The sequence below is a fragment of the Brachionichthys hirsutus genome, chromosome 9 (assembly GCF_040956055.1).
Source record: "Brachionichthys hirsutus isolate HB-005 chromosome 9, CSIRO-AGI_Bhir_v1, whole genome shotgun sequence".
NCBI classification, from domain to species: domain Eukaryota; kingdom Metazoa; phylum Chordata; class Actinopteri; order Lophiiformes; family Brachionichthyidae; genus Brachionichthys; species Brachionichthys hirsutus.
This window is the reverse complement of record NC_090905.1, coordinates 12,131,223-12,155,727: the sequence shown is the minus strand read 5'-3', so window position 1 is coordinate 12,155,727 and position 24,505 is coordinate 12,131,223. Positions and strand designations below refer to the sequence as shown.

Genomic DNA, 24,505 nt, shown 5'->3' with positions numbered 1-24,505 from the left:
CAGGGGGGGGGGGCTCTGGTCACAACACTGCTAATCAATTGCCTGATATTTAAACAATTCTGAATTCTGCAACTATCATATTCCTCAGAGGATTCATCCTAGTCATTTTGGTGATCTGAGATTTCCCTCCTGCACCATTATGAGCATTTGTCATGTAATAATCATTTTCACCAAACAAGATAGATCAGCCACACCACTAGACCCAATGTCGTTTCAGATATTGATGCCCCCGCCTCCTCCAAGCTATTTGGGCTCCTCGTTTTCATTTTGCTTATAATCACAGCATGTCCACAGCGGTGCAGAGGTATTTGATTTTTCCGATAATTTATGCCGGTAGAAAAACAGTCGATGCTTCCAAATGATAATTCAACTATTATCTCATATCAGAATAAGTGCAGGCAGACACCTTCGATGCAGACCAGAGATGGAGCGGCTTAGAGAGCGTCCACCAATACCACACGTGGCTGATCCAGACAAGTTACACAAAGCTGAGTGTCAGGTATGCAGAGAGGATCATCCATGCTGACCTTCCAGCACCGGCCCAGGGTCAGGAATCATGCAGCTAGCATATCTGCAGATCTCACACATCCTGGCCTACAACCTCTTCAAACTCCTCCCCTCTGGTCGGCGTTACAGAGCCCTGTCAACTAAAAACACGTGACGCAGGGACAGATTCTTTCCTCTGGCGGTCACTGTGATGAATGGAGAAAAAAAGTTGGGGGTCCAGATCCAGGCATGGGGATGTCAAGTTTCCTAGGATCAGCTGCAGCGGTTTGGGATTTTCCCCAAACTTTCCTCCATCATCGCATTGTGTCAGGGTAAGAGCTCCTGGCTGGTGACCCTGCAGCAATGCCCTGCAGGTAAACCTATGCCTTGTGCTTTCATGTCCTTCAGGGGATCATGTAATAACTGTGATGGGCTTAAACCTAAACTTAAACAAGATTATACAGTGGCCATTCTTTATGTCATAAAAACAATAGCGAGAGAGAACCCACAACCCAGCAGCCATCTCACCACGTATGTCTTTGTGTTGCGTATCCAGTGGGTGGCCCTGTGGTTTTATTTAAGCTTGTGGGGAAGTTACACAAGAGAACAGGAAGGCTTTGTGTGATCGTGCAAGAGGGATGCTTACATTACCTCCTCCAGCGAGAGACAATATCTCATCAGCAATGCACTTATCCAAAGGTTGCACATTGTAAGGCCTTTTCCCGACAGAGGGGATGACTCCCCTTTTCACGCTGTGGCTGAGCTTGAGACGCGCCGCCAGTCAAACAATAACCGATGGCGATTCCAACAGAAGGCATCCAAAGTGCAAATGTCTATTTATCTACTGAAAAACATCCACTTGCTCCCTTTTTTCTCAGTCACTTGTGCAGTGACTGTAGCTGACAACCAGGAGAAGATATCATCAGGTGGCATCTAACCACCATTGGGCGTTTCGACCCTGAACCACAACGCCCTCCAGTTAGTGGGTCCGGCAGTGATGGCCAATCACCAGCCATCCTCTCCTGGTCCCCAGCTAAACTCCTCCCTCCTACTCCAGAGCCAACAAGAGGTTCTTTCTGCTGCCTCCTCCAACCTACGGATAGCCTTCCTCCTCTCCCTTCCTATGATCCCCAGAGCTGTGAGCATCTTCCAGACAGACTGTGCCTGGAAGCCCCTGCACCCGACTTCTACTGGGAATAGCCAGGCCTGCCAGCCTTTGTCCCGACACTGCTGGACCAGGTCCTGATATTTAGAGGCCTTCCTCTCTGAGGCCTCGCTACATCCATCCTCCCACGGGACCGTCAGTTCTATCAAGATGATCTCTCTTGCCTCCTCAGACCATGTGACCACATCAGGCCTGAGGGGGGTTTGGACAACCTGGGGAAACTGCAGCTTCCTCCCCGAGTCCACCCTCATCTCCCATGATGGTGCAGTCTGCAAGAGGCACCTCTTGATCTTCCTAGGTGGTGGTGGTGGTTTCTCCCCTTCCTTGATGAACTGCATAGGTGGTATTGGCTTGCGATGCGGCAGTGAGTCGGACATGCCGGCGGGCTGCTGGGGGAGCTGCCGAATCCTCGGCTCCGCTCCCGCTCCCCCCTCGGCTTAAACTGAATCGCCCCTTGGGATAAATAAAGTGTGTGTTGTTTAGCGTCGGGGTGTGTGTGTGCTGTTGAGTGTCGGTGTGTGTGGGCGTGATGTGTTGGTCGTCGTCAACTGCATTGCGAAGTTGAATGCCGATGGCTGACTCGCCACAGGTGAGGCTGAAACACTGAACAGAAAGAAAACACCAGTGGAATGTCTGGACTCTGTAACCCCGTCAAGTACTGAGCTTGGTGAAACAACGACTTCCCAGAATTAGGAAAAACAATTATTGGAAGTTATTCCAGTTATTCCATCTCCTAGAATGCACAAATGTTAAACATCCAAAATATAAAGTACCTATTTGCATCTCTTATAAAACAAATTTCCTTGAAAAATACAAAAGAAGTTATGATTTAAAGAAACTATCGTGCAAATTGGAGTCTGTGTGATATACTTGAGGCGCAGACATCACAAGATGGTGTGCAGCGACTGCGCCGAGTTCTCTGCTGGGAGAACACGCTGGTCAGACTGGAGTCTTTCCTCTGAGGTCCTTGTGTATCTGACGCACTGGGGGTCTCCGTCGGGGGGCAGGTTCAGCTGGACGCTGTCTGTCTGTGAATGCAGAGGCGTGGAGGTGATCCAGCCGGGCCGGCTCAGGTCCGACACCTCTAATGTCTCGTAAATGCACTCGGAGTCTTTGGCGGAAGGTAGCCCGAGCTCCCATGATTGCTGGGGCGCATCTTTGGTGTACGGAAGCGTGTCCGTATCTGTAGAAACGAACGAGTAGAGGAGCGATGGGCCTGAGGGCCGCGGATCGCGTCTCTCTTCATCTGCATGTGAAACAGGCTCCTGCAGTGTCTTTGGGAAACTCCCCTCGTCTTTATTTTTGCAAGCTTCAGGGGAGGGCTTAGTGAGGGACAGGAAGGGAGGCGTGGTGCAGAGTGGTGACCCCGCCTTGACCCTGCTGAGGCTGAGGATGTTCCTGCGCGTTTCAGGGGGGAGTTTGTCCAACTGTCTTCCAACCTGGACTGGGCTGGGAAAAAGTGTTCCTTGACACGCCCTGTAGAAATATCTGGGAAGTAAAACAGAACCAAACATCAGGACACGCTATCCCCAGAGATGAATGCCAGGGCTTACTGGGTGAACATGAAAGGCATCTGGTGCCGATATGATTCCTGGAATGGGCCATAAATGTCTGATAAATGGGGTTGTGTATCCTGTTAAGCACACACAGTTTACCTCGGCAGCAGGGCAGTGACAGGCGTGATGACGCAGAGCGCGTAGAAGAGGGGGTCCTGCAGAAGTCTTTGCATGGTCCAGTAGGGGTTGGAGGTGTAGCAGGCGGGACAGGAAGCGTTGTAGCACAGAGCCACTGAGAAGAATAGGACGACACTGAAGGTGATCGACAGCCAGTTCATCCAGGTCTGCAAGGAAGGAGAAGTACCGACACGTTATTTATTTTCTCTGTTGGTGAGACTATTAAGAAACAGAAAAAAAAGGTCTCACACTTTTAGATTTAAAGATTGAAACAGCACAAATTTACCTTAATAAAGTCAGCAACATTAGCGATACAGTATATAATGTACAGTGGAAAACTGAAAATTCTACTGCAATAATAATATATAGCAATATACAATCTTGTATACAATGGATACAATAAACTAGAGACTGATACTAAATTCAGGTCAGACTGATGACAGAAATCATCACAACCTCCTTTTTAATGAACGTATAGATCAGAGATTGGAAGGATGTTTAGCATGTTGGAGTGGTTAAGGATAGAGATGGCAACGTGTTGACGGAGGCCAGTAGTGTGCTAGGAAGACGGAATAATTAATGCAGGGTAGTAGAGGCACCGCCTGTGCACCAGGAAGTGACAAACATTAGCACGAGTAAAGCTAGGAAGACTCACTTTTCCCATGTTTCTAGACTATTATGGTGAGTTTGGGTCCTTATCAACCATAAACGGCTCTTTAGCTGCTAAATATTTGACAGCTAGTTGCTAACTATGTTTACTAGCAGCTCGGTGAAGAGAACAGTATTATCAGAGATGTCAAATGATGCAAATGATGCGATAGGGATTACAGTAAAGCTGCTGGCCAAAAAAAAAACAAGAAGCTGCAAGACTGATTTTGGTTCTTCACATAACGCATTCATTTGACTGTGCTTGTTAAGATAAATTAATTGATTGATGCACCTCTCATGTTTAATGCCTTAACTTGCTCTGGCCAAACTGCATTCAGATTTGCTGAATTCTCAAGTCTGATGGCCAAAGCTAACATTAAAACCTAAATCTTATAGAAACAGATTTTTCCTTGAAGCAGGTACATATATAAAGTTAATAAACAAATAAAACACACACAATATATTTACGGGATGGGACATGCTCTCTTGGTCGTGGACCGATACCTCTAATTGACTTCCACCACTGTTCACATTCATGCGTCATTTAGGATCCTCAGCAGCCGGAGAATGAAAGCTCCGCCTCCTGCGAATTTCAAAATTTTTACCTTCGGTCAATTCTGCTGACTATGAATACGCTCTGCACGGGAGGGCCAACATGTCCTGGAAGGGAGTTAGTGAACGGGACATTCTTCATGTAGAAAATGAGTCAGGCTAATTTTATGGCCTCAATATAATGAAAAAGACTTTGATTCAATGCAGGATCATAAAACTAAAATGGTTCTCGACAAAGACGGCTGGGTTGTTTACCAAAACCATGCATGGAGACCTGAGAATGAAGCAAAGACAGGGAAGGAACATTGGGGGGGGGGGTATGTTAAACAGGTATGTTGGCGTGCCATAGCAGCCTGAGGTGGATGTGGGCTGATATCTACTGGCTCCCGCTGCAGACAGAATAAAGCCTCTGATGCTGATGGATAGTTAAACCAGTGATCTCATTAACCGAGACCCCGTGCAGAGGCTCTCTCACCCAGGTTTTGGTCTCGATGCCCAGGTGCACCAGTATGGTGAATAAGGCGATGGTGGTGATGGGCGTCGCCCATGTAAACAGATCCACGTCAGAGTCGGCGTAGGCCTGGAGAGAAGAGGAGAACAGACAGTAAATAGCAGCAACGCGGAATGGCGGAGTGAAGACGAGAGTTAAGAGGAGACTCACAAAGTATGGAATGAAGAAGCAGATAAGACTCTGGTAGAAGGCATCAATCATGTTCATCCAGAACATATATGGCTTATATTCCTGCAAGACACCAATTTACAGTCATGAGCTTCATCAATGTGGCTGTGGAGACAAATATGGACTTAAAGCACCAGAGACTGACACGTGTTAATGCAGAAAAACCTTCAAACTAATAAATAAAACTTAAAATTCACAAAGTATCTGCTCTGTACAGAAGATATATATATGTGTGAAGTTTGGTGAAAGAAATATGTCACCATTTGTTAAATGAAAGCCTCAAAGAATTCATCAGAGACAAACAAAGGAAGTAAATTTAAGGAAGGCTTTCTCCGTTCGGTTAAAGATCAAAGACTGGATTCATCAACGTAATTTACTCTCACAAAAATACTGAACCCATAAAAGTCTAGCTACGTTTCAGTTTTATAAAACGTATGCACATCAAGATTTAAAGGCTTGGTCCAAGTTATTTCAGTTAACTGGAAATGTGACTGATCTGCATGGATCCATCTCCAACCACTGCGTTTGGATCATTCAACAACAATCATGCTAAAAATGCTAAAGCTAACCCAATGGTTACGTCCACACATGTCCGTTTCTCCAAGACAAACTGAAGCGAGCAGTGAGCCCGACCACGGAGGGGCTGCAGGAGCAGGTGAATGGGTGTCCATTACCCAAGATGAAACGTAGTTATGCAAAAAAAATACTTTACTGGTTCAGTTGTATTGATCACACAAAATGTGTGATGTTATTCCTCCTTTTAATCACTATTGAAACGTTACCATTTTGTGAGGTATCATAAGATCATGGCAAATCACAGCCCCAGTTATAATGAAAGGGCTTATACGAGTTCAAACTATGGAGCAGCTAACAAACAAAGAGCAATAAACTGATTACCATGTGACGAGATAGATGTGCAAAAAGCGTCTTTAGCTCGTCAGTCTATTCCTTCTCCACTCACTTATCCCACTCCCCCACTGTGATGTGTTCCGTTACATCATACGAGGGGCTGACAGGAAGTGAGTCAGTGGCAATGAATCCATTAATAAGATGCAGCAGTATGATATTTTAGCATGCTAATAGTTGCTAATGAGCCCAAAACCTCAAAACGCATCCGAGGATGAGGTGAATGTTACTGGTTTAGTGGGTATTTAATGATGAACCAAACCAGACCGATTGAAATTGTTCCCTCGTGATGGTGGTGCATGGACAGCTAAGAGATCTTTGGTTACTTCAACTCATCCAGAGGGCGACTTAATCATCTGCACCAATTTCAGACAGCTTAACCTCATGATGTTGCTGCATGGTGCTCAATCCTCTGTAGAACATCAATTAAACACATTGCATCCATCAAGCTGCTGTCGATGCCCGTCAGTGTGAATTACAGCCATTAGCACGGATATCTCAGCGCTATCATTTGGCCCTACAGTTGTGTTTACCTCAAACATTTAAAATATGAATAGATACAATTCATTTCAGGGCATCTATAATAGTGACAGCTATTTAAACACAAAACACATTCCCCCAACGGTGTCGACTGTTATTCACTGTCAGGACGTGCATGTTTTGGATGCCAGTTTTCATCTAGAATAAAGTATGATACTGGAAGAGCTTCCTTTTCTCCACAACCTTCTTGAACCACAAGAGGAATAAACAGACAAGTAGAGCTGACCTCAGAGTTCTGGCCGTTCCCGTAGAGCTCAGGTAGCTGTTGGAGCATCTCTGCTGACACGTCTTTGTCCAGAGTGCCAGTGATGAGTTGTGGGAAAGCGGCGAACATCAGGTTAAAGAAGATAAGATACCACTGGTCAACCATGGCCGAACCTGAGAATCCACAGTAGAACTGATACCAGAAGATCAGCGCGACAAACATCTGTGGGAACAAATGATAGAAGGGACGAACCAATGAGAAGGCTACGTTACAGTAAACATTTGAATCGGTGCAGATCGATAAAAACGGGTGCAGCTTACAGCATTTTTGTAGAAGAAATAGAGAATCATGTTAGCCAGTCGGGAGTAGCACCAGTGCCCGTGGACCAGCAACAGCTTCTGGAGATACTGGAAACGTGGCAGAGCAAAGTCACTCGCCATCACCGCCTGCAAACAGCAACCAACAATCAGCCTCCAGCATCAACACGCAACTAGAGCAGCCATCAGGAGGTAAGTGTAACAGACGTCTGGGCCTGCTACTCCTGCCTGCCTCTTCTTAATGACTCTTCAGTGGAAATAATCCTTCCAAAGCAACAAACTGTTCCCCTTTAGGGATTCGTTACAGCAGTGGGAAGCCGCCAGTCTCACCCATCAACATCTAACACAGAACACTCCCTGCAGACTAGCTGGGATTATAACTTGCATTAAAAAAACAACAACAAAGAGCCACTGCTAATCCTTTTAGACAACTCTCACCCAGCAACACCATTTCTCTAGAAGATAAATAACAGCAGGTGCCTCATTGAGCAGCAATTTAGCTTCGGCTGTGCCTCGTAACGACCGGTAGGAGAAAGGTGCGTGAATCACAGCGCGGCGTGTGCTGCTCCGAGTGCGTGAGTGTGTTCACCAGCACTGCAAGGAATCCGGGGAGTGATCGCTGCCTCATTAGAAGTTCATTTGATTAGCGGTGATTAATCTCTGCCCATTTAAGCAGAGGATACCGAGACTCCGACAGATGTGCTCCACAGCAGCAGCCTCCGAGGGCTCCTATGGAAGCTAATATGGAACATCCATCATTGCTGTGAAGATCACCTTTCTGGGAACGCTTCCTGATCAGCATCATGTAGGCTAAAACATGCACCGATGAAAACCCATCAGCTATTCTAAAGAACGCCAGTGTCTTCCCTCCTCCCCGTATCTTCCATCCCACAGCCCCCCCCCCCCCCCCCCAACCCCTTTTTAACAACCTCTTTTTTTATTCACCCCTTGACCACCTCTCTCCTTCATCAGTCCCTCCACTTGTCATTTCTCCGTACCTGCATGCCCTCCTGTCCTGAGATGCCCACGCCAACATCCGCAACCTGGATCATGCTGACGTCATTGGCCCCATCACCTGAGGTAAATGTGACGAGAGAGAATATAGAGCAACCTGCAATCCAAAGTATCTTTTCTGAGTTGTACCGTTATGCATGTGGGTGGAACCTGCTGTTATATCCGCTATATGTGTTTTAATTAATCAGTCTCACATCTTCAGACCCACAATGCTGCCGATCTCTGTGTTGTCAGTTCAAAACTGTGTAAGAAATAAAAAGGTTTGTAACCCAAGGTGTTTAGCACCTGAATAGCTAGGATGCTAACAAGGTTAGCAGGATGCTAAAGGGTTGTCGCAGGTGCATGCGTTGAAAGATGAGGTGGGGGGGGGGCTATGGATATTGACAACTGAACTACACATGAAAAAAGTTTAAGGAAAATACATTCACAGGGAAAATTAAATTATAATAATTTGTTTTAAATATTTTTTTGAAGTTTGTCTTTTCTGCATAAATTGGGGCAGCTACACTTTGGAGTTCGCTATTGGTCTGCATCTCATTATTATGTTCACCAACTAGTGTTTGTTTTATTAATAGAAGAAACTGACAATTATAAGGTTGTACTGCATCTTCAAATCTCTGAATTATCACTTTATCTCTACAACAGTAGGACAGATAAAGATACGTGCTCTCGAATAAAAGAGAAAATCACAAGTTATATCATCAATTAATGATTAGCTGGTGATCGGTTTTGTTTTAATCAACATTGACAAATGTAATAATCCGTTCATTATTAATGGGCATCATCATTATCTGGTTCAAACTAAACACAAAGTGTACAAGGCAGCCTAGAAAAACATCTAATGGACGCAGCTTTTCTTTGCTGATTGTAATTTCTGTTGCTGCAAAAGAAAGAAAACGATGACAAAGTGAAATCTCGGGTAAAGTTAGTAAATGTAATTTACATACAGACTACAGAACGCGGAGCCGCCGATCCCGTTTGTATAATAAGACTCTTGAATAAGTGGTAAAACATTGATCAGTAATCTCCTCTAATCTGCTGCCCCCACAGAGACATAAAATAGAAAGAGTTTGAGGAGATGCAGCGTTTTCGTCATTACAGCTAACATTGCAATGACAGAAAAGCGCTTGGCTGGCTAAAATGGGATCCCCGGGGGAAAAGCAGGAACAAATAAATGGTAAACAAGGAGAAAAGAGACTCATAAGTCATCCTCTTGTCCCACCATTATGTCATTATGCCTTTAAATAACATTGTTCTGGTCACAGCAAGGGTGCAGAAGAAGTCATGCGAGGACATGATGGAAAGCAGCTGATCGCTGAACCCAAATGATCCTCGCGCTTGAAGACTTTGAGGAATTTGTTTGTCTCTGTGAGTAATAACCGGTTTTTGGCAGAGAAATACCGCAGGAAATCATCAGCTGCTTTTTGTGCATGTTTCTGCCACACCAGCCAGACCAGCCAGTACAAGGAGTACACTCTGTGACCAGGAAGTGGTCGGCCTGATCCCAGGACCGGGATAAACCCGGGTGGGGAACATGAAAAGGTACCGTTTGCTTTTCCAGCCGAGCAACCAACCAAGCGGCCCCGGCGGTTTTCTGATATCACCAGAAAGGAGAATGGGCCCTGGTTTATTTTAATCTCTCCAGATGCTACGACTGCTCACGACCTTGCGACAGTGTAAATCCAGAGCGTTTACTTACCGATAGCGAGAGTCATGACTTTAAGCTTGTTCCGCACCAGCTTCACCACCATGCTCTTCTGCAGCGGGGTGGAGCGGCAGCACAGCACTGAGCGGCAGCTCCGAGCCACAGACAGAAATTTATCCTCCAAACTCTTATCCAGGGCATAGGCCAGAGTCCGCCCATCAATTACCAGGCCCAGCCGGTGGACTATGAAGGAAGAGGTGTGAGAGGAGGACGGGGACGAGGCGTGATAGATCTCAAAGGATGCAAAGCTACTGTGGAAAGCCTTGGTGGCCGGATCTGTAGAGCTGCAGAGGAATTTGGCTTGGATGTAGTGTAAACTCTCCTCCAGCAACAATGCACACGCCTCCTGGTTCAGAGACAGGCACAGAATGGGCTGGAATTCAGGATCAGGTCACTAAAGTTGTTTAATATCAACCCGTCTGAGCTGCTTCATCAGTGCAGAATCAAACCCCGATGGTCCTCGAATAACCGCACAATCGCTACTCGTAACAACCCCGGTGCTGTCAGCGGAGAAAACGTGTTAAAGGTCCTACATTTCATTGGTGTTAGATCCAAAGCTCAATCAAACCAATTTATTTATCAGAATATGCTAAATAAAAGTATATTTTTTATTATATTTATATATTAACTATCATTTGATAGCAGAATGAAGTGAGTTTATTTTACTTTACACCCACGCCGGTATAAAAAGCTTTCAGATGCTAATTAGCACCCAGCTTTAAATAATAAACCAAAGCATTGGCCCAATGAGAACACGGCGATCTGTCCCAGACTCTGGGAGATATTTTAATCTTGACTAAAATGGTGGACTAAATGGATTGACCGTCTTTACAGGTTGAAGCAGTTCTGAACATGCGGAGCAGTCGTCAGTTTCATTTTTGCCTCCTCATTGAAGCAGATCTGTCTTTTTGTGATTCAGCTCACCTGAGAATCAGCATTTAGAGTCAGGATCTCCTCCTCAGGGTCCAGCAGCTTGCAGGCATACGCGATATTGACGGCAGTCTCCTGTTTGTCGCCCGTCAGCACCCATACCTGCAGGCCGGCGCTCCGGAGGGAAGCGATCGTCTCAGGCACGCCGTCCTGTAGCCGGTCCTCGATGCCCGTTGCTCCTATGGATGAAGAAATGTGAAGGTGAAACACAACTCCTGCATCAACACTGCATGCAAATTTAAGTATACAAATACGTTATAACAAATACTGGTGTCCATCCATCCATATCTTGTGGACGAAATGACCTCAGTCATCATGTCTGCAGCCATTTATCCACCTTGCGGGAGGGACACGGGTCTGTTGGAGCCTATCCCAGCACACCCCGGACGAGACGCCAGCTCATCGCGGGGCCACACGATCCATGCACAGCGCAACCCACTGCACCACCGTGCTGCCCAAATATACTGGTCTATTCCCAATTAGGTAAATGTGTGATTACATTGTAAATCAATGAAGCGATTACCCAGAAGCTGGAGGTTCGTCTCCAGTCGCAGGGCCGAGTCAAACAGCAGCTCCTCTCTTCCCTGGATGGCCGTCTCCGCCTGCAAGTGGTGCTGCAGCCAGCAGGCATACTGCTCCTCGCTTAGAATCTGACACAGGCGCACAAGCACATGCGGTCGGCATACAATACACACCTGAACACACAGACTGCTTCAGATTAAAAACTGAGACAACTTTAAGTGTGGAGTCACTCCTTTGCCTACAGGGCACAAGAAGATCCATGCGAGGCCTTGAGGTGTTTAATCACATCACTTGACACAAGCAGAGACATAAAGAGCCCGGCTTGTAGAGCATAAATTAAGCAGTCTGGGAAAGTGGCACAGATTGAAGTTGAGTCATGGAAAAAACATTGCTTTGGAAGAGCCGGGGCCATGCGATGATTTGTGCCGGGTCCACGCACAACCTGCCAAAAAGCCTCGGAGACATATCATCGCCAACCTCTGAAGCAATTACAGGACAGGAGACATTTGTTCAGCACTTCGTCAGGCGACTCCAAATACCTTTTTTGCGATGCACAGCGTGCGAAGGCCGTCGACAGCGTACAGGTTCAGGTAGTTTTGGGTCCGGTTGAAAATCTTTTTCTGTCGTTTCCCCTTGGAGCTTCCTAAAATCACAACATAATTCAAGCCAATTCAAGGAGTGCAGCACCAAGCAGGGAGATTACTCGAATGGTTTAGCAATTTGGCTCCAGAAGCTTCCTCTGAGAGCCACATGAAAGCCATCTGTCCTCACACCTAAATTAATCACATATCAGCATACATGGATAATTTAGCATGCATACCAATGCCTCAGTATATTTGAGCATATTCATATTTCCCCATCAAGCTGGATCTGGAGTATAATAATGTTTCCATGAAAACAGTCAGTTTGAATGGATTAAAGTGATCATTTAACAAGGTGAAATATAGCGGGTTGTTTTCGATGTTTGGAACGAGGACGTCTTGCTAAAGCGTCTCTCTGGTGCGGTGTAACGACCGTCCCTTTGGCACAGGGACTGTGCACAAACAGATTGGCTTTCAGCGGTCTCCCGACAGTCTGCACTTTGATCAGCAGCCATGCAATCTCGCAAATAACACGACAGCTTGGCAGGCAGGCCGCCACGCAAAACTATTTTTTACTGAAAAGGAAAAATTGACACAAAGCCATTGATAATATGAAGAATTCAAAGACAAAATAGGAGAGCTTTTCTGTTGACAGAAACACCTTGTGTCTCTGTGTGTTGTGAGAAAAGTCCGGCAGGGAGTTTTCCCTTCTGAAGAACACCGCTGAGCAGCAGCGAGCCTCGTACATGAACAGCGGGAGGCCCGGTTAAACTGCAGCAGCATTTGTTTTTTTTACAGTGTTGTTCTTGCGCTTGTTTTTGTTCCTCTTGTTCACTCTCCTCCTTCATCACGCTGCTGTTTTTCTGTTGGTGCTGCGGTAGTCGCGGCCTCTTCCTTGTTGCTAATTATATAATTTTGTTTCGTCCAGAAAACTTTGGAGGATATTTGCCATAAATGAAAACGGGAAAAAAAAAATCTGGATTAATAAATTAAATTTTGATTTGGGAGGAAATCCGACAGCATCCGACAGCATCCTACAGCAGGACTGGCGTTACCTAGCAACACAGCTCCTATGGTCTCTGGTCCACCTCCACGAGTCCTGTTATTAGACACTGAACCCCTCCCCGGTCGCCTGAATGGAGCCATTATGCAGGGCCGTGTTATGAGGAAGCCAAACTCATGGCTCTGTAACTGGCTGGCTTTTCCCAATAGTGAAACAAAGTAGTGAGTTGTCTCAGGGAAGACACACCCTGCAGGTCATTAAAGCGTCTGAAGTGAGACACACAGAGGAGGACAACTGTCCTGACGGAGTCTCTCTCCTCCAGTGAGGGCTGCTCGACATTTTATAACTACGTCTGCCACGGTCACGACTTTCCAGAGCGTTCTCCATGGAGGGCATTCCATCGATGAACAGTCAGCACAGCCCCGGCGATAAATGCAAAGGCGGCGGCTCGAGCCGCCTTGAAAGTCCGGTAAGTCACATTGTAGTTCAGAGTTCTAATGGCGGGACGCCGGCAGAAATAGGAAGTCAAACCGGATACTACTAAAATAATTTGTCTTTATGAATCCGAAATAATTCACGTCAGCAGCTACTTTTTCCTGCAACATCTCACACTTGTTGGGCACCACTGACGGGGGCGAGGAGGGGGGGGGGGGCATTTTTGCATTGGCACAGCGCTTTTAGGAGATGTTTAAAATCACTTTGATATAAAATGCAATGGCGTTGATCATTTCTTCTTGAATCATCGCCGACCATGCGAGAGTCGTCATGGTTACTGTGGGGGACGTTTAGAAACAAAAGGTTCGGTTTCTGTCTATCTGGGGTGTGATTATACAGTAATCATTACAGTATAATCACATTACAGTGTAATGATTGCACCAAGTCGTCGTGTTACCTAAACTCTTCCAGCATCATCTTCACTGTAGCCAAAATTCATCCAAATGAAAGACGTGGCGTCCTTTTTAGCTACAAACTCTCTGCTGGCTTAGTAGGTTTTTTTGCTGGCATCAACCGTGCCGGTCTAACTTTGCTTGAAAGTTGAACTGCTCAGGGACAGATCACAAGCGCACAAATGTTGCCGCATTAAATTGATCTAATCAACATGAGCAACATTTCGTGAACTAGAGGCTAAACGTTCGATGTTAGATAAGGCGCTGAGCCCCATCCTGCACTCATTTGCTATGAGATGAGCTTTCTTCCTTTGGCGAATTCTGTCGCGCCTCTCCAAGCTCGTTAATTTTTTTCAATTTAACCTTCAAATCAACTGAGAACCACACGGCTACAGTGATGACCTGGCAAAAGCCCCATTAAAGTTGGAAGCCACAGGCAAGGCTGACTTGTCCCAACAAGTCCGAGCCACAGATGTTCCCCAACGGCCTGATATTAGTCCTTGGCACACAGAGATCGCTCGAGCGTAGAACGACGGGCTCCTTCTTCACAATGCATTTGTTCACTACGAACAAACCAATGAAACCACTGCTTTTAAAGCTCTTCTGTTTTGGGAGTTTTAACACAGCTGGAACTTTAACCAATGATTCTCAACCAGAATGCAGAGTCAATATAAAATAGTTTCGTTTCAAATTTAGATGAATTTAAAAAATAATAATAATATTTGTTCTTGATTTTCTACATTTCTATTTTTTTCTACAGTTTTAAACAGAATATCTTTGAATAATAAATGCGATTGTTATTTATGGCGCGACACGATGAACCATGCCAAGCCCCAGACTGTGAGCTGAAGCAGTTCTTGCTAAGCACCCCTGGACAGATGTCTGGTGAGCTGTGTACAAAGCATTAGTGAAAAGTGCCCGTGTGGCTCTTTGTGTGCCTGGAATACTAACAACCTGGTGCACTTTTGCCATTAGGATGTTAAAGACCTGAAGTGTGGAACAGGGCTTTAAGATCACAAGACAAAAGCACACATGCAGGTGCTTTTTTTTTCAGGAACCAATCAAGCAGCGTGGAGCTTTGCAGAAATACAACACACCGGCTCTTATGTAGCACGTTAGCGTATCGGTTATCGGCACTCTGCCCAGACCGGGAGCTCCTCCCCGTGCGTGGATGTCAGTCCACACACAGCGACTGAAGCTGAAAACAATCCAACATCTGCAGCTGACCAAAAGAAAAATATTTGTGCTCACTCAACCGGCTGAGCTAATGTGCCGCTAGGACATCACGCCATGCAAGTCAATCGCAGCAACGGCAGCAGCACAGCTCATCACGACACACGCAGTGGAAGAGCAGAGGAGCGTTCCTACCTGGATCGGGGGGCTTGACGAGGTCCATGACGACGGAGTCGGCTCCTTTAGTGTACACGGTGATCTGGTCCGTCAGGGGGTGTCTGACCACCACAGACATGCGCTTCCTGGTGGAATCGAAGCCCAGCGTGTGCAGCAACTCAAAGCTCAACTTCCCCAGGTGCGGCAGCTCAACGGTCACCTGGTCGGGCAGGCGTCCAACGAGGGAGCATTTGTAGGCCCTCGCTGCGTAGACCAGCGCGGCTTCGTCGGGCGACTCCGCCTCGTAGCGTAGCTCGCCCTCCTCCAGCTTACAGGCCTTCCCGTCGTAGGAGGGAGGGATGGGATTGAACGCTTGCTGCAGGCCTCTGGGAGGGCACTCCTCATCCAGTTTGGTGAGGGTGCTCTCTGCAGAGGGGGAGGACAGCACGCTGGAGCACCCCTTGTTGGAGGAGCGGTTAGTGACGAGGCTGGAGGAGCTGCTGCTGTTGGAGCCCGAGGTCAGCCGGCTGGGGGTGAAACGCTTGATGAAGTCCTCGATGGTTTTCACCGGCGACTTCAGCTCAAATCTCATCCGTACCTAGTCAGGTGAGATAAGGTGTCATTCGGATGAGAATCATGATTACTGAAGGTATTCAGATGATTTCAAATGCTACCGGGGGGCGGGTCTGGCCATTTTGCTGTGCTGGGGATGTTTCTGTTTTTTGGCATTTGCATAGCAGGCTTGCGTTTTATTATTGGGCCCCAGCCAATAAAAAAAGCAGAGGGTGTGAGGTCAGACTGCCCTGAAGAATTTGTGCTATGTATAAGAAAAAAAAAAATCTAATAATGTGGTACCGCCCTGCAGGCGTGTGAAGATGTGGGCATGCTTGTGTTACTATCGCTGACATAAAGCAATCAGAAAACGATATTTGTCTTCGTTGTTACTAACGCAGCTCTCCGACTGCCCACAGCTGCATCCTGCTCATTGAATTAACTTGATTGAATTATTTGCTCTGTGATTTGCAGATCAACACAATTCAATGGAACTCTGCCAATAGTAAATATAATGTCAATAGCAGAGGCCAGAGGCCATTGCATTTTAAAAATGTGTTGTTGTTTTTTTAAATCAAGTGATCTCCATCAGACTGCAGCAGCCATCATGGTAGCTTCTGCAGTCTGGAAGTTGACAAGAAGAAGCAGAAACAGTTCAAACAACGCAAAACCAAAACTTGCTTAGTTAATTTGCTTGTAGTTCGGGTTAATGTACTTCAGTTTTGTTGAGTTTTTTTTTCATCACCTGTGCTGTGAGATGCTTCTGTCAAACCGGGCTTAGCTCCAGTTGTCAACCTCAGCTCTGATGGAAACAGCTCAATGCCAAATCATTTACGCTAAGATGGTGCAACACAATAGGACAGACTGACTCATGCCGAGGAGCCGTGGTGGCGAGGAGTTCTCATGCATAGATTTGAGTCAGTCGGTCGCAAGGGCAGCATAATAAAACACAACAATTACATTGTTCCTCAGGGCAAAGACACACCAATAATAAAAACAGAGAGATGTAGATTGTGTCAAAGCTGGTCCCTCCTGTGCAGATTTGCATTTATCTTGACAGATAACCTCCAAACAGAACCGCCGCACGTAAATAGTGTTTCACTTTGTGACGCCTAGTCTGAAATGTTTGCCCCTCTGCCTGGCAGGCCATCGGGGGGGGGGGGGCAGTTTGTGGCGAGGAAAGGATATCACCTTGGAACAGGACGGCCACACCCAGGCCCCCACAAAAACAAAACACGGATACACAACCAAGACAGGACCACACACACACACACAACAAAGACAAAGGCAGCAATTCAGAGAAGGCTCTGAAGACTTTTTAAATGTATTTGGACTTTTTTTTTTTTTTTGTACAAAGAACAAAAACGAGGAAAACAAATAAATGTGGCACGGAAGAGAACGCCTCCATTGATGCTTTCATTATTTAACTACTTGGATGGAAAGCATTCGCCACTATACGGGTCGTGTACGTTTCCAAGATAAGAATGTCTCCTTCTGTCTGTATGTTCGTCGCTGTAAACAATCCTACAAAGTACCATCATCTCTATTAAGGCCACGTCCACGCCAACCCGGCAGCGCCTCCAGCTGAACGCGTTCACTGACAGCAACTGTTTGCTATTTCCATCTTAGTTGAGACGCTACGATTCGCCTCGGTGACTTTAAGGGTGCGAGTGGAAAGACTTTGCCGCGCTGACTTATACCTTCTGCCTGGGCTGGTTGGGGGAGGACACCACCACCGTGTTGCAGATGGTGAGAGCGACAAAGAAATCGATGATGTCAGCGAGGTCAGAGGGCAGCTGGGACACGGGCTGGCTGTGGAAGCGCATGAAGTCCATCTGACTGCAGCATTCATTGACTTTGTCCAGGAGCTGGGGATCAGGGGTGATGTCTTTCTCCTGCGGGGCAGACGAGGGTTTATCAGTTTATCGTCTCGCAGAACGAAGTCGGAAGCGTTTGTGCGGGCGAGTCGGACTGACCATGGGGCTGCTGAAGGCAGTGTGCTTAGACAGGATGCTGGCTCTCTTGGCCTCCGCCCTGCTGCCCGTCCTGCGGTGGGACTTTGTGCTCTGGGAGCGCAGCACCACCCGAGCGCTCTGGTGGCTGGCGACACTGTCTCGCCTGGGCAAGGTCCCGCCATGAGATGCACACTCGTCTTCCTCAGAGTCCATCTCTTGGTACATGGCAAGTCTTCTGGCTGGATTACGTGCACACATACCATTGAGAGTAAATCCTAGCTATCCATTTTTTTTTGTAAGGGAATGCGTGTGTGTCTCACCATTGGCATCATGGGAGTACTCCACCCCTGCTACAGTGCAGCGGCGAAACACCATCTTGTTCTCAGTCAGCGTGCCCGTCTTGTCAGAGAAGATGTACTGCATCTGACCGAGATCCTCTGTAATGTTGAGAGCTCGGCACTGCAGGTGAGAGTCCGTCTCCTCGTCGTAGAGCTCCGCGTCCTGATGGATGAAGTACACCTGGCAGATCTTGACAATCTCAATCGACACAAACAGGGAGATGGGAATCAGCACCTGGGAGAGGACAGATACTGTTAGAAACGAGCAGCCAACTCTGCTCAATGACAAAGACGGAGATCCTTGAGATGAATGGATAAAAGAAACATATAGGCCGTTTAAATGGTTGAAAGACATGGCAGTGAGAATGAAGAGAATCGTGTGACTTCTCTCTTGACTGGTTTGATCCCAAGTGCGGCATTCCAAGTAAAAAATTCCTTGACAGTAGCAGAGAATAGAGAAATGAGTCATAACTTTGAAGGAGGTTCAGCCTCTCCCTGTTTTTAAACGTTTGAGGCGATGTCTGGAAATACCGGTAGGTCTCCAAACTCACAGGGAAACTACTCGTTTAATATGCGCAAACTGTTATCTTTGCTGACTTGGCATTCATTTCAAACCCAGCTGCTATCAGGGGAACAGGTTGCAACGTGACACAAAGGACAGCGTGACATGTCAATCGACATTTTTACATGCAAGTAAAGAAAGAAAAAAAAAATCAGGGGTGAGTTGGTGTTTTTTTTTCTCATTCTGATCCTGTATTAAAGATTATTTTGCAGTGTGAAGCAGATATTTCCTCAACGCTTACAATCTAGAGGCCACACACACACACACCTACCTGGGGGGGGGTAAAATATCTCCAGCTATGTTTGTGCACACTGGCTGAAAACATTTCAGACGCCGTACTACTGTGTGTTGTCTCTATCTTTATTGCTGCCTTTAGTTCTATACGCCTCTTTCTGTTCTGTACCTGAAAGACGATGATCAGAGTAAGGAAGAGATAGATAGCGGACATGATGGGTGATAAGTCGGTCCCCTCCGGACTAAGAACGTCAAACACGGGCCTCCTGTCGCCGTACTGAAACATCCACAAGCCGTGACCTGGAACAGCAACACCACAAGGTCAACGCACACTGGAGAGGCAATAAATAACAAGCGCAGTAAAACAAATCTAAAGGGAGACTCTCTTGAATTTACACCATTCTAAAGAAAACCAGAAGTTAGCCGTCGACTACGCACCGACAGCAGCGAACAGACACATGAGCAGCAGGATGACGACACACCAGAACACATCCGCGTTCATCTGCCGCTCCAGTTTGCTGCGCTTGTAGCGCGGCCCGTTGTTGTTTAGCATAGCTTTGGTCTCGTGACCTAGGGAGAAAAGCAAACAGCCCGTTTAGCGGCAGCCGGTCAGTGGAGATGGAGAACGAGGACGTCTCGGGGGAATGACCTGCGTAAATGACTATTCCCACGGCGTCCTCCGTGTTGCGGACGGTGCAGCCCCTCAGCAGCAGGTTCTCTTTGTAAAGCGCGTCTCTTCTACCGCTGCGATGGATTCTGTCAGGTTAAGAGAAGCACAAATACTGCAAAACACTACTCATTCAAAAATATTAACAACGTACAACGCTGTACAAGTAATACAGGCTTTTTAATGAGATGCATGGCAATTTGTATTAAATGAGATGAAAAGCTGCGCTGTTAATGTCAGGCTCAACCCAAGAACCACGCAGGCCCACGGCCGTTAGCTAGTGGCAGCTTTTAACCCTCTTCATTACAGTCACTCAACAGTCGGTATGTTACCGACAGGAATATCCATCCTCTGGCCCCCCAGCAGAAGGCCGACAGACACGTCGCTGCCGTTAAAAGATTAAAAATAAGATATAGTCCCCGAGCAGCGGCAGCGGCGTCTCTCACACAGCTCATCCTCGCTCAGAGCTCGGACGACTGATAACACTCAGAGACAGATGAGTGAGGTGAGCTTTGACTGTGTGCACCGGCTATACCGTAATAAAACAACCCCCCCCCCCCCCCCCCCCCGCTGAGCCGTGTGCTCCACCGTAGCCTGGCAACTGAATACCTGCAGCATCCGGTCTCCCTCTGAGGGCAGGTCAGCCCGACACTTGACTGTGCGGGCGTCGTCTTCTGCCCCTATTCAACATGCCGCGTGAGGAGACACGCCGGGCACAGGTCCAAGACTCTCAAACCGCCGACAATAGCGTGGAAAAACACTCTGCATCCCTCCGATAACCACGGCAAAACACAAAGGAGTCGCGCCACATTCTGGGATATCTGCTTGTTTGCTTTCTCGTCAGGGAGTAGAATGAAGCTCGACATCGCTCCGAAGTCTGGTGAACACGAAGCTACGGTCAACAGCCTCTTAGCTTAGCTTGCAGGCTGGAAACAAGTCAGACTAGCAAGCCTATTAAACGGGCTCTCATTCAAGCCCGAGAAGCTAAACTCCAAAGAGCAACTGGAATTTCACTTTATTCTGGTAATAAGGAAGCAGATACATCCCGACACGCGCCCTGCTAAAAGATGAAGACGTCCTGTAACCGCTTCTCGAAAACACTAAATGGAATCTCAACTAAGAAGAGAGTGCACGCCGTTGAAATTGATGATTTGTCAACCAACCAGTTTCGTTTCATTTTTAATTTGAGGACTGACGACGATTTATCATTCGATTTACGGCGAAATGAAAATGAAAGCTTAAAAAAACGTGAGCATCCGGGGGTTTGAAGTTTCGTAAAGCGTACTCACATGTACCCTCGGAACCTGTTCAGGTCATTGTTGGGCTTCTCGCATTCAACCACGCTGTTGTACTTTAAAGGATCAAAGTCGCAATCCTGCAATCAGACAAACAAACAGCGGATTAGCCAGGCGGCGGCCAAAAAATATATATATATACACAGGTAGCCACTTCACGTAAAACTCATGCAAAAAGAGCCGTCGGTAAGTTCAGCCCACAGCGGAACGCGTCCACATCAGCCTTTCTATCACTATTGTCCCCCCCCCCAAGGTTCTAATCAAAAACCACCAAGCCTTTATGAATAGATCGTGATCGTCTCACCAGCTCCAAGAAGCTGCGGACGACCTGCCGCTGCTTGAGGTTGGTCTCTCCGTCCAGGGTGGCGGTCTCGATGTGGCACAGGCGGTCGGGGTCGCTGGAGCTCAGCAGCAGAACGTCGGCAGGGAGGATCTCGTTGCATCGCAGCTTGATGAAGTCGCCAACGCGCACCTCCTTCCAATACTTCTCCACATAGCGTCTCTCCGGTCTGCCAGAACGGTCAGAGGACAAACGATTCAAATTCAGCAAGTAGGACAAACGGCTTATTCGTTACGGTTTTTGGGCTGGCGCAACGCATCCAGAGGTGTTCCTCACAGACGTCGGAATCTTTGTTGGATCAAACAGATCTGGATGGATGGGGGGGGGATGGGGGATGATCCATGTCATTATTGATCACAGGATTTAAATCTAATATTCCCGGGCGTTAATATGCTGAATGATGCATATCATCACGCTTTAAAGTCAAGAATGAAATGAAAATGTTCAAACAACAACAAAGCATTGTCCGATAGAGGATGAAGAGGAGTCAAAGCGAAGCTGGAGCTCAGAACTGTTAGATAAGGGACCTAAAAACAAATCTCATGAAACAAAGATCTGTGAACGAGGGAATGTACCAACCGGTACCGCCGCCGGCTGATCACGCCGCAGTTGTTAACTCGTCCTACGCTGTAATCAGAAACTTACCGTTTTCTTTCTGAGCAGAGTGACACTTCAAATATTAGTCTTTGAGCAGCTCTATATTCAGAACTAAATGATTATTTCATCAAGGAGAGCAGACGGGGGACTCAGTTCCTTCCTCACACTTGAGGACAAACTTCATCTTCAGGTTCTGGACCGTTTGGAGACATCAAAGGCAGCTTTGTGACAGATAACTAGGCTGCAGTTCTAAAGTAATGCAGTTCCACCTGTAGTAAAACGCCACAGAGCCTGCTGTTGCTGTAACAGGATATTTACTCCTGGTAACCGGTCTGCTGCTTATTTGGGCGGGAGGAAATTTCAGCTCTGAGATTTCATTTAAGGTCGTCGCCATCATAACTATTAATTTGCTACACTAAATTACAATCGGCGATTACTGCTTCAGCGTTTTGCTGACGACGCATCCTTTGACCACCGTTCTCCCTGCTGATGAAGCCCTGCTTTAAACCATTTCTCTCCAGCCTCAGAAAGGGTTGAGCTCACTATTTTGCAAAGCAAAATTCCCAGAAATGACATGTAATTATTTATTTTTTTTTGGGGGGGGGGGGGGAGCACATGACCCTAATGGCTCAGACTATTTGGATTTTGTCCCCGACTGCCTGATGTCCCTCATGAATAGTGCGTCTGTTGTAAATACCCTGCAGAGCTTTCTGTACTCACTGGGAATCTTTGTCTGGAGGGTCGCGGCTACTGCTAACACTTCAATGTTAAAACAAGCGCAGCAGCCCTGAACAGAGGAAATTCACTGTGGTCCTTGTGTCCCGTGTTAAAAATACTTTCTCATTTTGTTCTCGTAAAACAACATGAAATCCACCAGAAATGTTGCATGGAAGCAACACACGATGGAACGTGGACTGCGCCTGGTGAAGATCGGTTATTTCTGCCGTGCGCTGGCAGTCCAGCGCCTGCTTACCACCAGGTAACTGCAGAAAGTAGACGGGCCCAAGCAGAACCGTTTGCATGAAGGCTAAAAAGATGTATGGTTAGACAGGCTGATTAGCCCCGCCCACCCAAGGACTTTTATGTCAGGGAATAAGATCCAGATAGCTAAACATCCATGCATCGTTTTCCTCGTTTTCCTCGTCTGCTTCGTCCTACAGGGTCCGCACGGTGGAGCCGAGCCCAGCAGATGCAGGCTGAGAGGCGGGATACAGTCAGGACAAGTCGCCAGGTCATCACGGGGCCAACGCAGGAAGACAAGCGACCATTTCACACCTACACCCGATGAAAAGCTGCCAGTCCCCTTGTTATTGGAGTCCTGGTGTCTCGCAGGAGGAAACTAAATATCGAGGAGGTTTTGTTTACGCCTGCCTCTATCAGTTCCTTTGATTTTTTTTAGCAGGACTGTTAAATCACAAAATTGTGGTATTTATGATAAGACCATGTCCTGCAACCTCTGGCATGTCTTCTACTGACAGACAAACAGGAAGGATCTTTCAAGTTGATGAAAAGCATGTTTTTGCACAATATTGCTCCAACTGAATAAAATTAAATTACATGCAACTTTGGCAGAGACTCAAACTGTGGAGCCACTAAAACACTGAGCCTTTTGACGGCCATGAATTATGCGCTGTACGTGGACAACAGTGCTGCTTTTCATCAGGTACACACACACACACGCACACGCACGCACACACACACACGCAACAGGCTGTCAGGTAACAAATGTTGACCTTTAGAGCCACGTCTGCTTTGTTAGAGGACACATATTTGAGACACAGGTGGGGGTAGCAGGCTGGAGGTGTTCTGGACCCCTCCCTCGTGATGGTCAGATTTAACTCCTGAGATGCCAGGAGCCCCCCCCCCCTCCCCCCTCACAGCTGGATCCCAGCACGGATGACTCCAGTCTGGACCTGCCCTTCATCTCGTGTGTGTAGAATGTGTGTGTGTTTGTGAGGATGACCCCCCCGCCATGCAGATGAACGTACCTGCTGTAGGCCAGACAGTCCATGTGATTGATCTCTTTATCCGACCGGTGTCTCCTGTAGTCCTCCCAGAGGTCTTTGATGGCAGTGACGGATAAAATGAAAACGACGGGAGCCAGAGCGAGTTCCGGCTGAAACGCGTTGACAACCGGGACAAAATTCAGCAGCGCGATGAAGACAAAGTAAACATTAGCAAATCTGTGAAACTGTTCAAAAAGATTCTTTGGCAGGAAAGACAGCAGCGTGTATTTGGTGGTCCTAATCTTGTTGTTGGCATAGTTCCGATTTGGGTTGTCCTCCCCTTTGGCGTGGTCGTGCAGGATGTTTGCGTGGACAGTCCTGGTTTTGCCCTCCTTCGTTTTCTTCTTCCTTTGCCGTTTGACTTGAGACGCTTTGGCCATCCCGGGGTCGTCACGCTCCCGCTCCATGGCCAGTCGACAAACTTTCCTCCCCACAGACACAACAACACGCAGCCGGTAGCTAAGTTATCATTCTCTACCGAGTGTCCCTTAGCCTTTCCGTTCATTCACACAAACGGCTCCTTTTCATCCATGTCGGCTCCTCTTTCCGCGCGTCAGAGGAAAACTTTTGCGTGTTTAGCGTCTCCCCCCCTCCCCGCTGGAAGGATGCTGCGATAGCAGGAAGCATAACTTAGCTCGACGGGTGATCTATAAATCACAGGGAGTGGCGCGCGCAGCGGCCCATCAGTCGGCTCCTGTATGTAGATCAGCGCATGCGCGCAAAGAGGGTGTTCCTCAGCGTGTCAGGGGTCGCCCTCCTCTGGAAACTTGACCCGCAGGCCCCTCCTCCATCCAACCTGTGGTTTTTTGTTTTTTTT

The 24,505-nt window shown here is 47.2% G+C and overlaps 1 protein-coding gene across 1 annotated transcript; it reads right to left on the bottom strand.

Annotated features, from left to right (window-relative positions):
• Positions 1-2,535: 2,535 nt before the first annotated feature.
• On the bottom strand, positions 2,536-24,095 carry atp10a (ATPase phospholipid transporting 10A). The gene is made up of 21 exons (XM_068743590.1): positions 23,671-24,095; positions 21,050-21,254; positions 20,740-20,825; positions 19,433-19,539; positions 19,222-19,353; positions 18,953-19,083; positions 17,970-18,222; positions 17,671-17,888; positions 17,395-17,589; positions 15,182-15,740; positions 11,882-11,985; positions 11,344-11,470; positions 10,815-10,999; positions 9,885-10,236; positions 8,170-8,246; positions 7,175-7,300; positions 6,876-7,076; positions 5,186-5,266; positions 5,000-5,104; positions 3,307-3,491; positions 2,536-3,139 (listed from the first exon to the last, which is right to left on the bottom strand). The coding sequence occupies exons 1-21, from the start codon at positions 24,093-24,095 to the stop codon at positions 2,536-2,538; spliced, it is 4,458 nt and encodes a 1,485-aa protein (XP_068599691.1).
• Between the last annotated feature and the right edge of the window lie 410 nt (positions 24,096-24,505).

Coding starts and splice junctions, on each gene's coding strand:
- atp10a (XM_068743590.1), bottom strand. CDS start 24,095: ATGGAGCGGGAGCGTGACGACCCCGGGATGGCCAAAGCGTCTCAAGTC. Junction 19,354..19,432: donor GGGAATAGTCATTTACGCAG/GTCATTCCCCCG, acceptor TTTTCTCCCTAG/GTCACGAGACCAAAGCTATG. Junction 7,301..8,169: donor CAGGACAGGAGGGCATGCAG/GTACGGAGAAAT, acceptor TGCTGTTTGCAG/GCGGTGATGGCGAGTGACTT.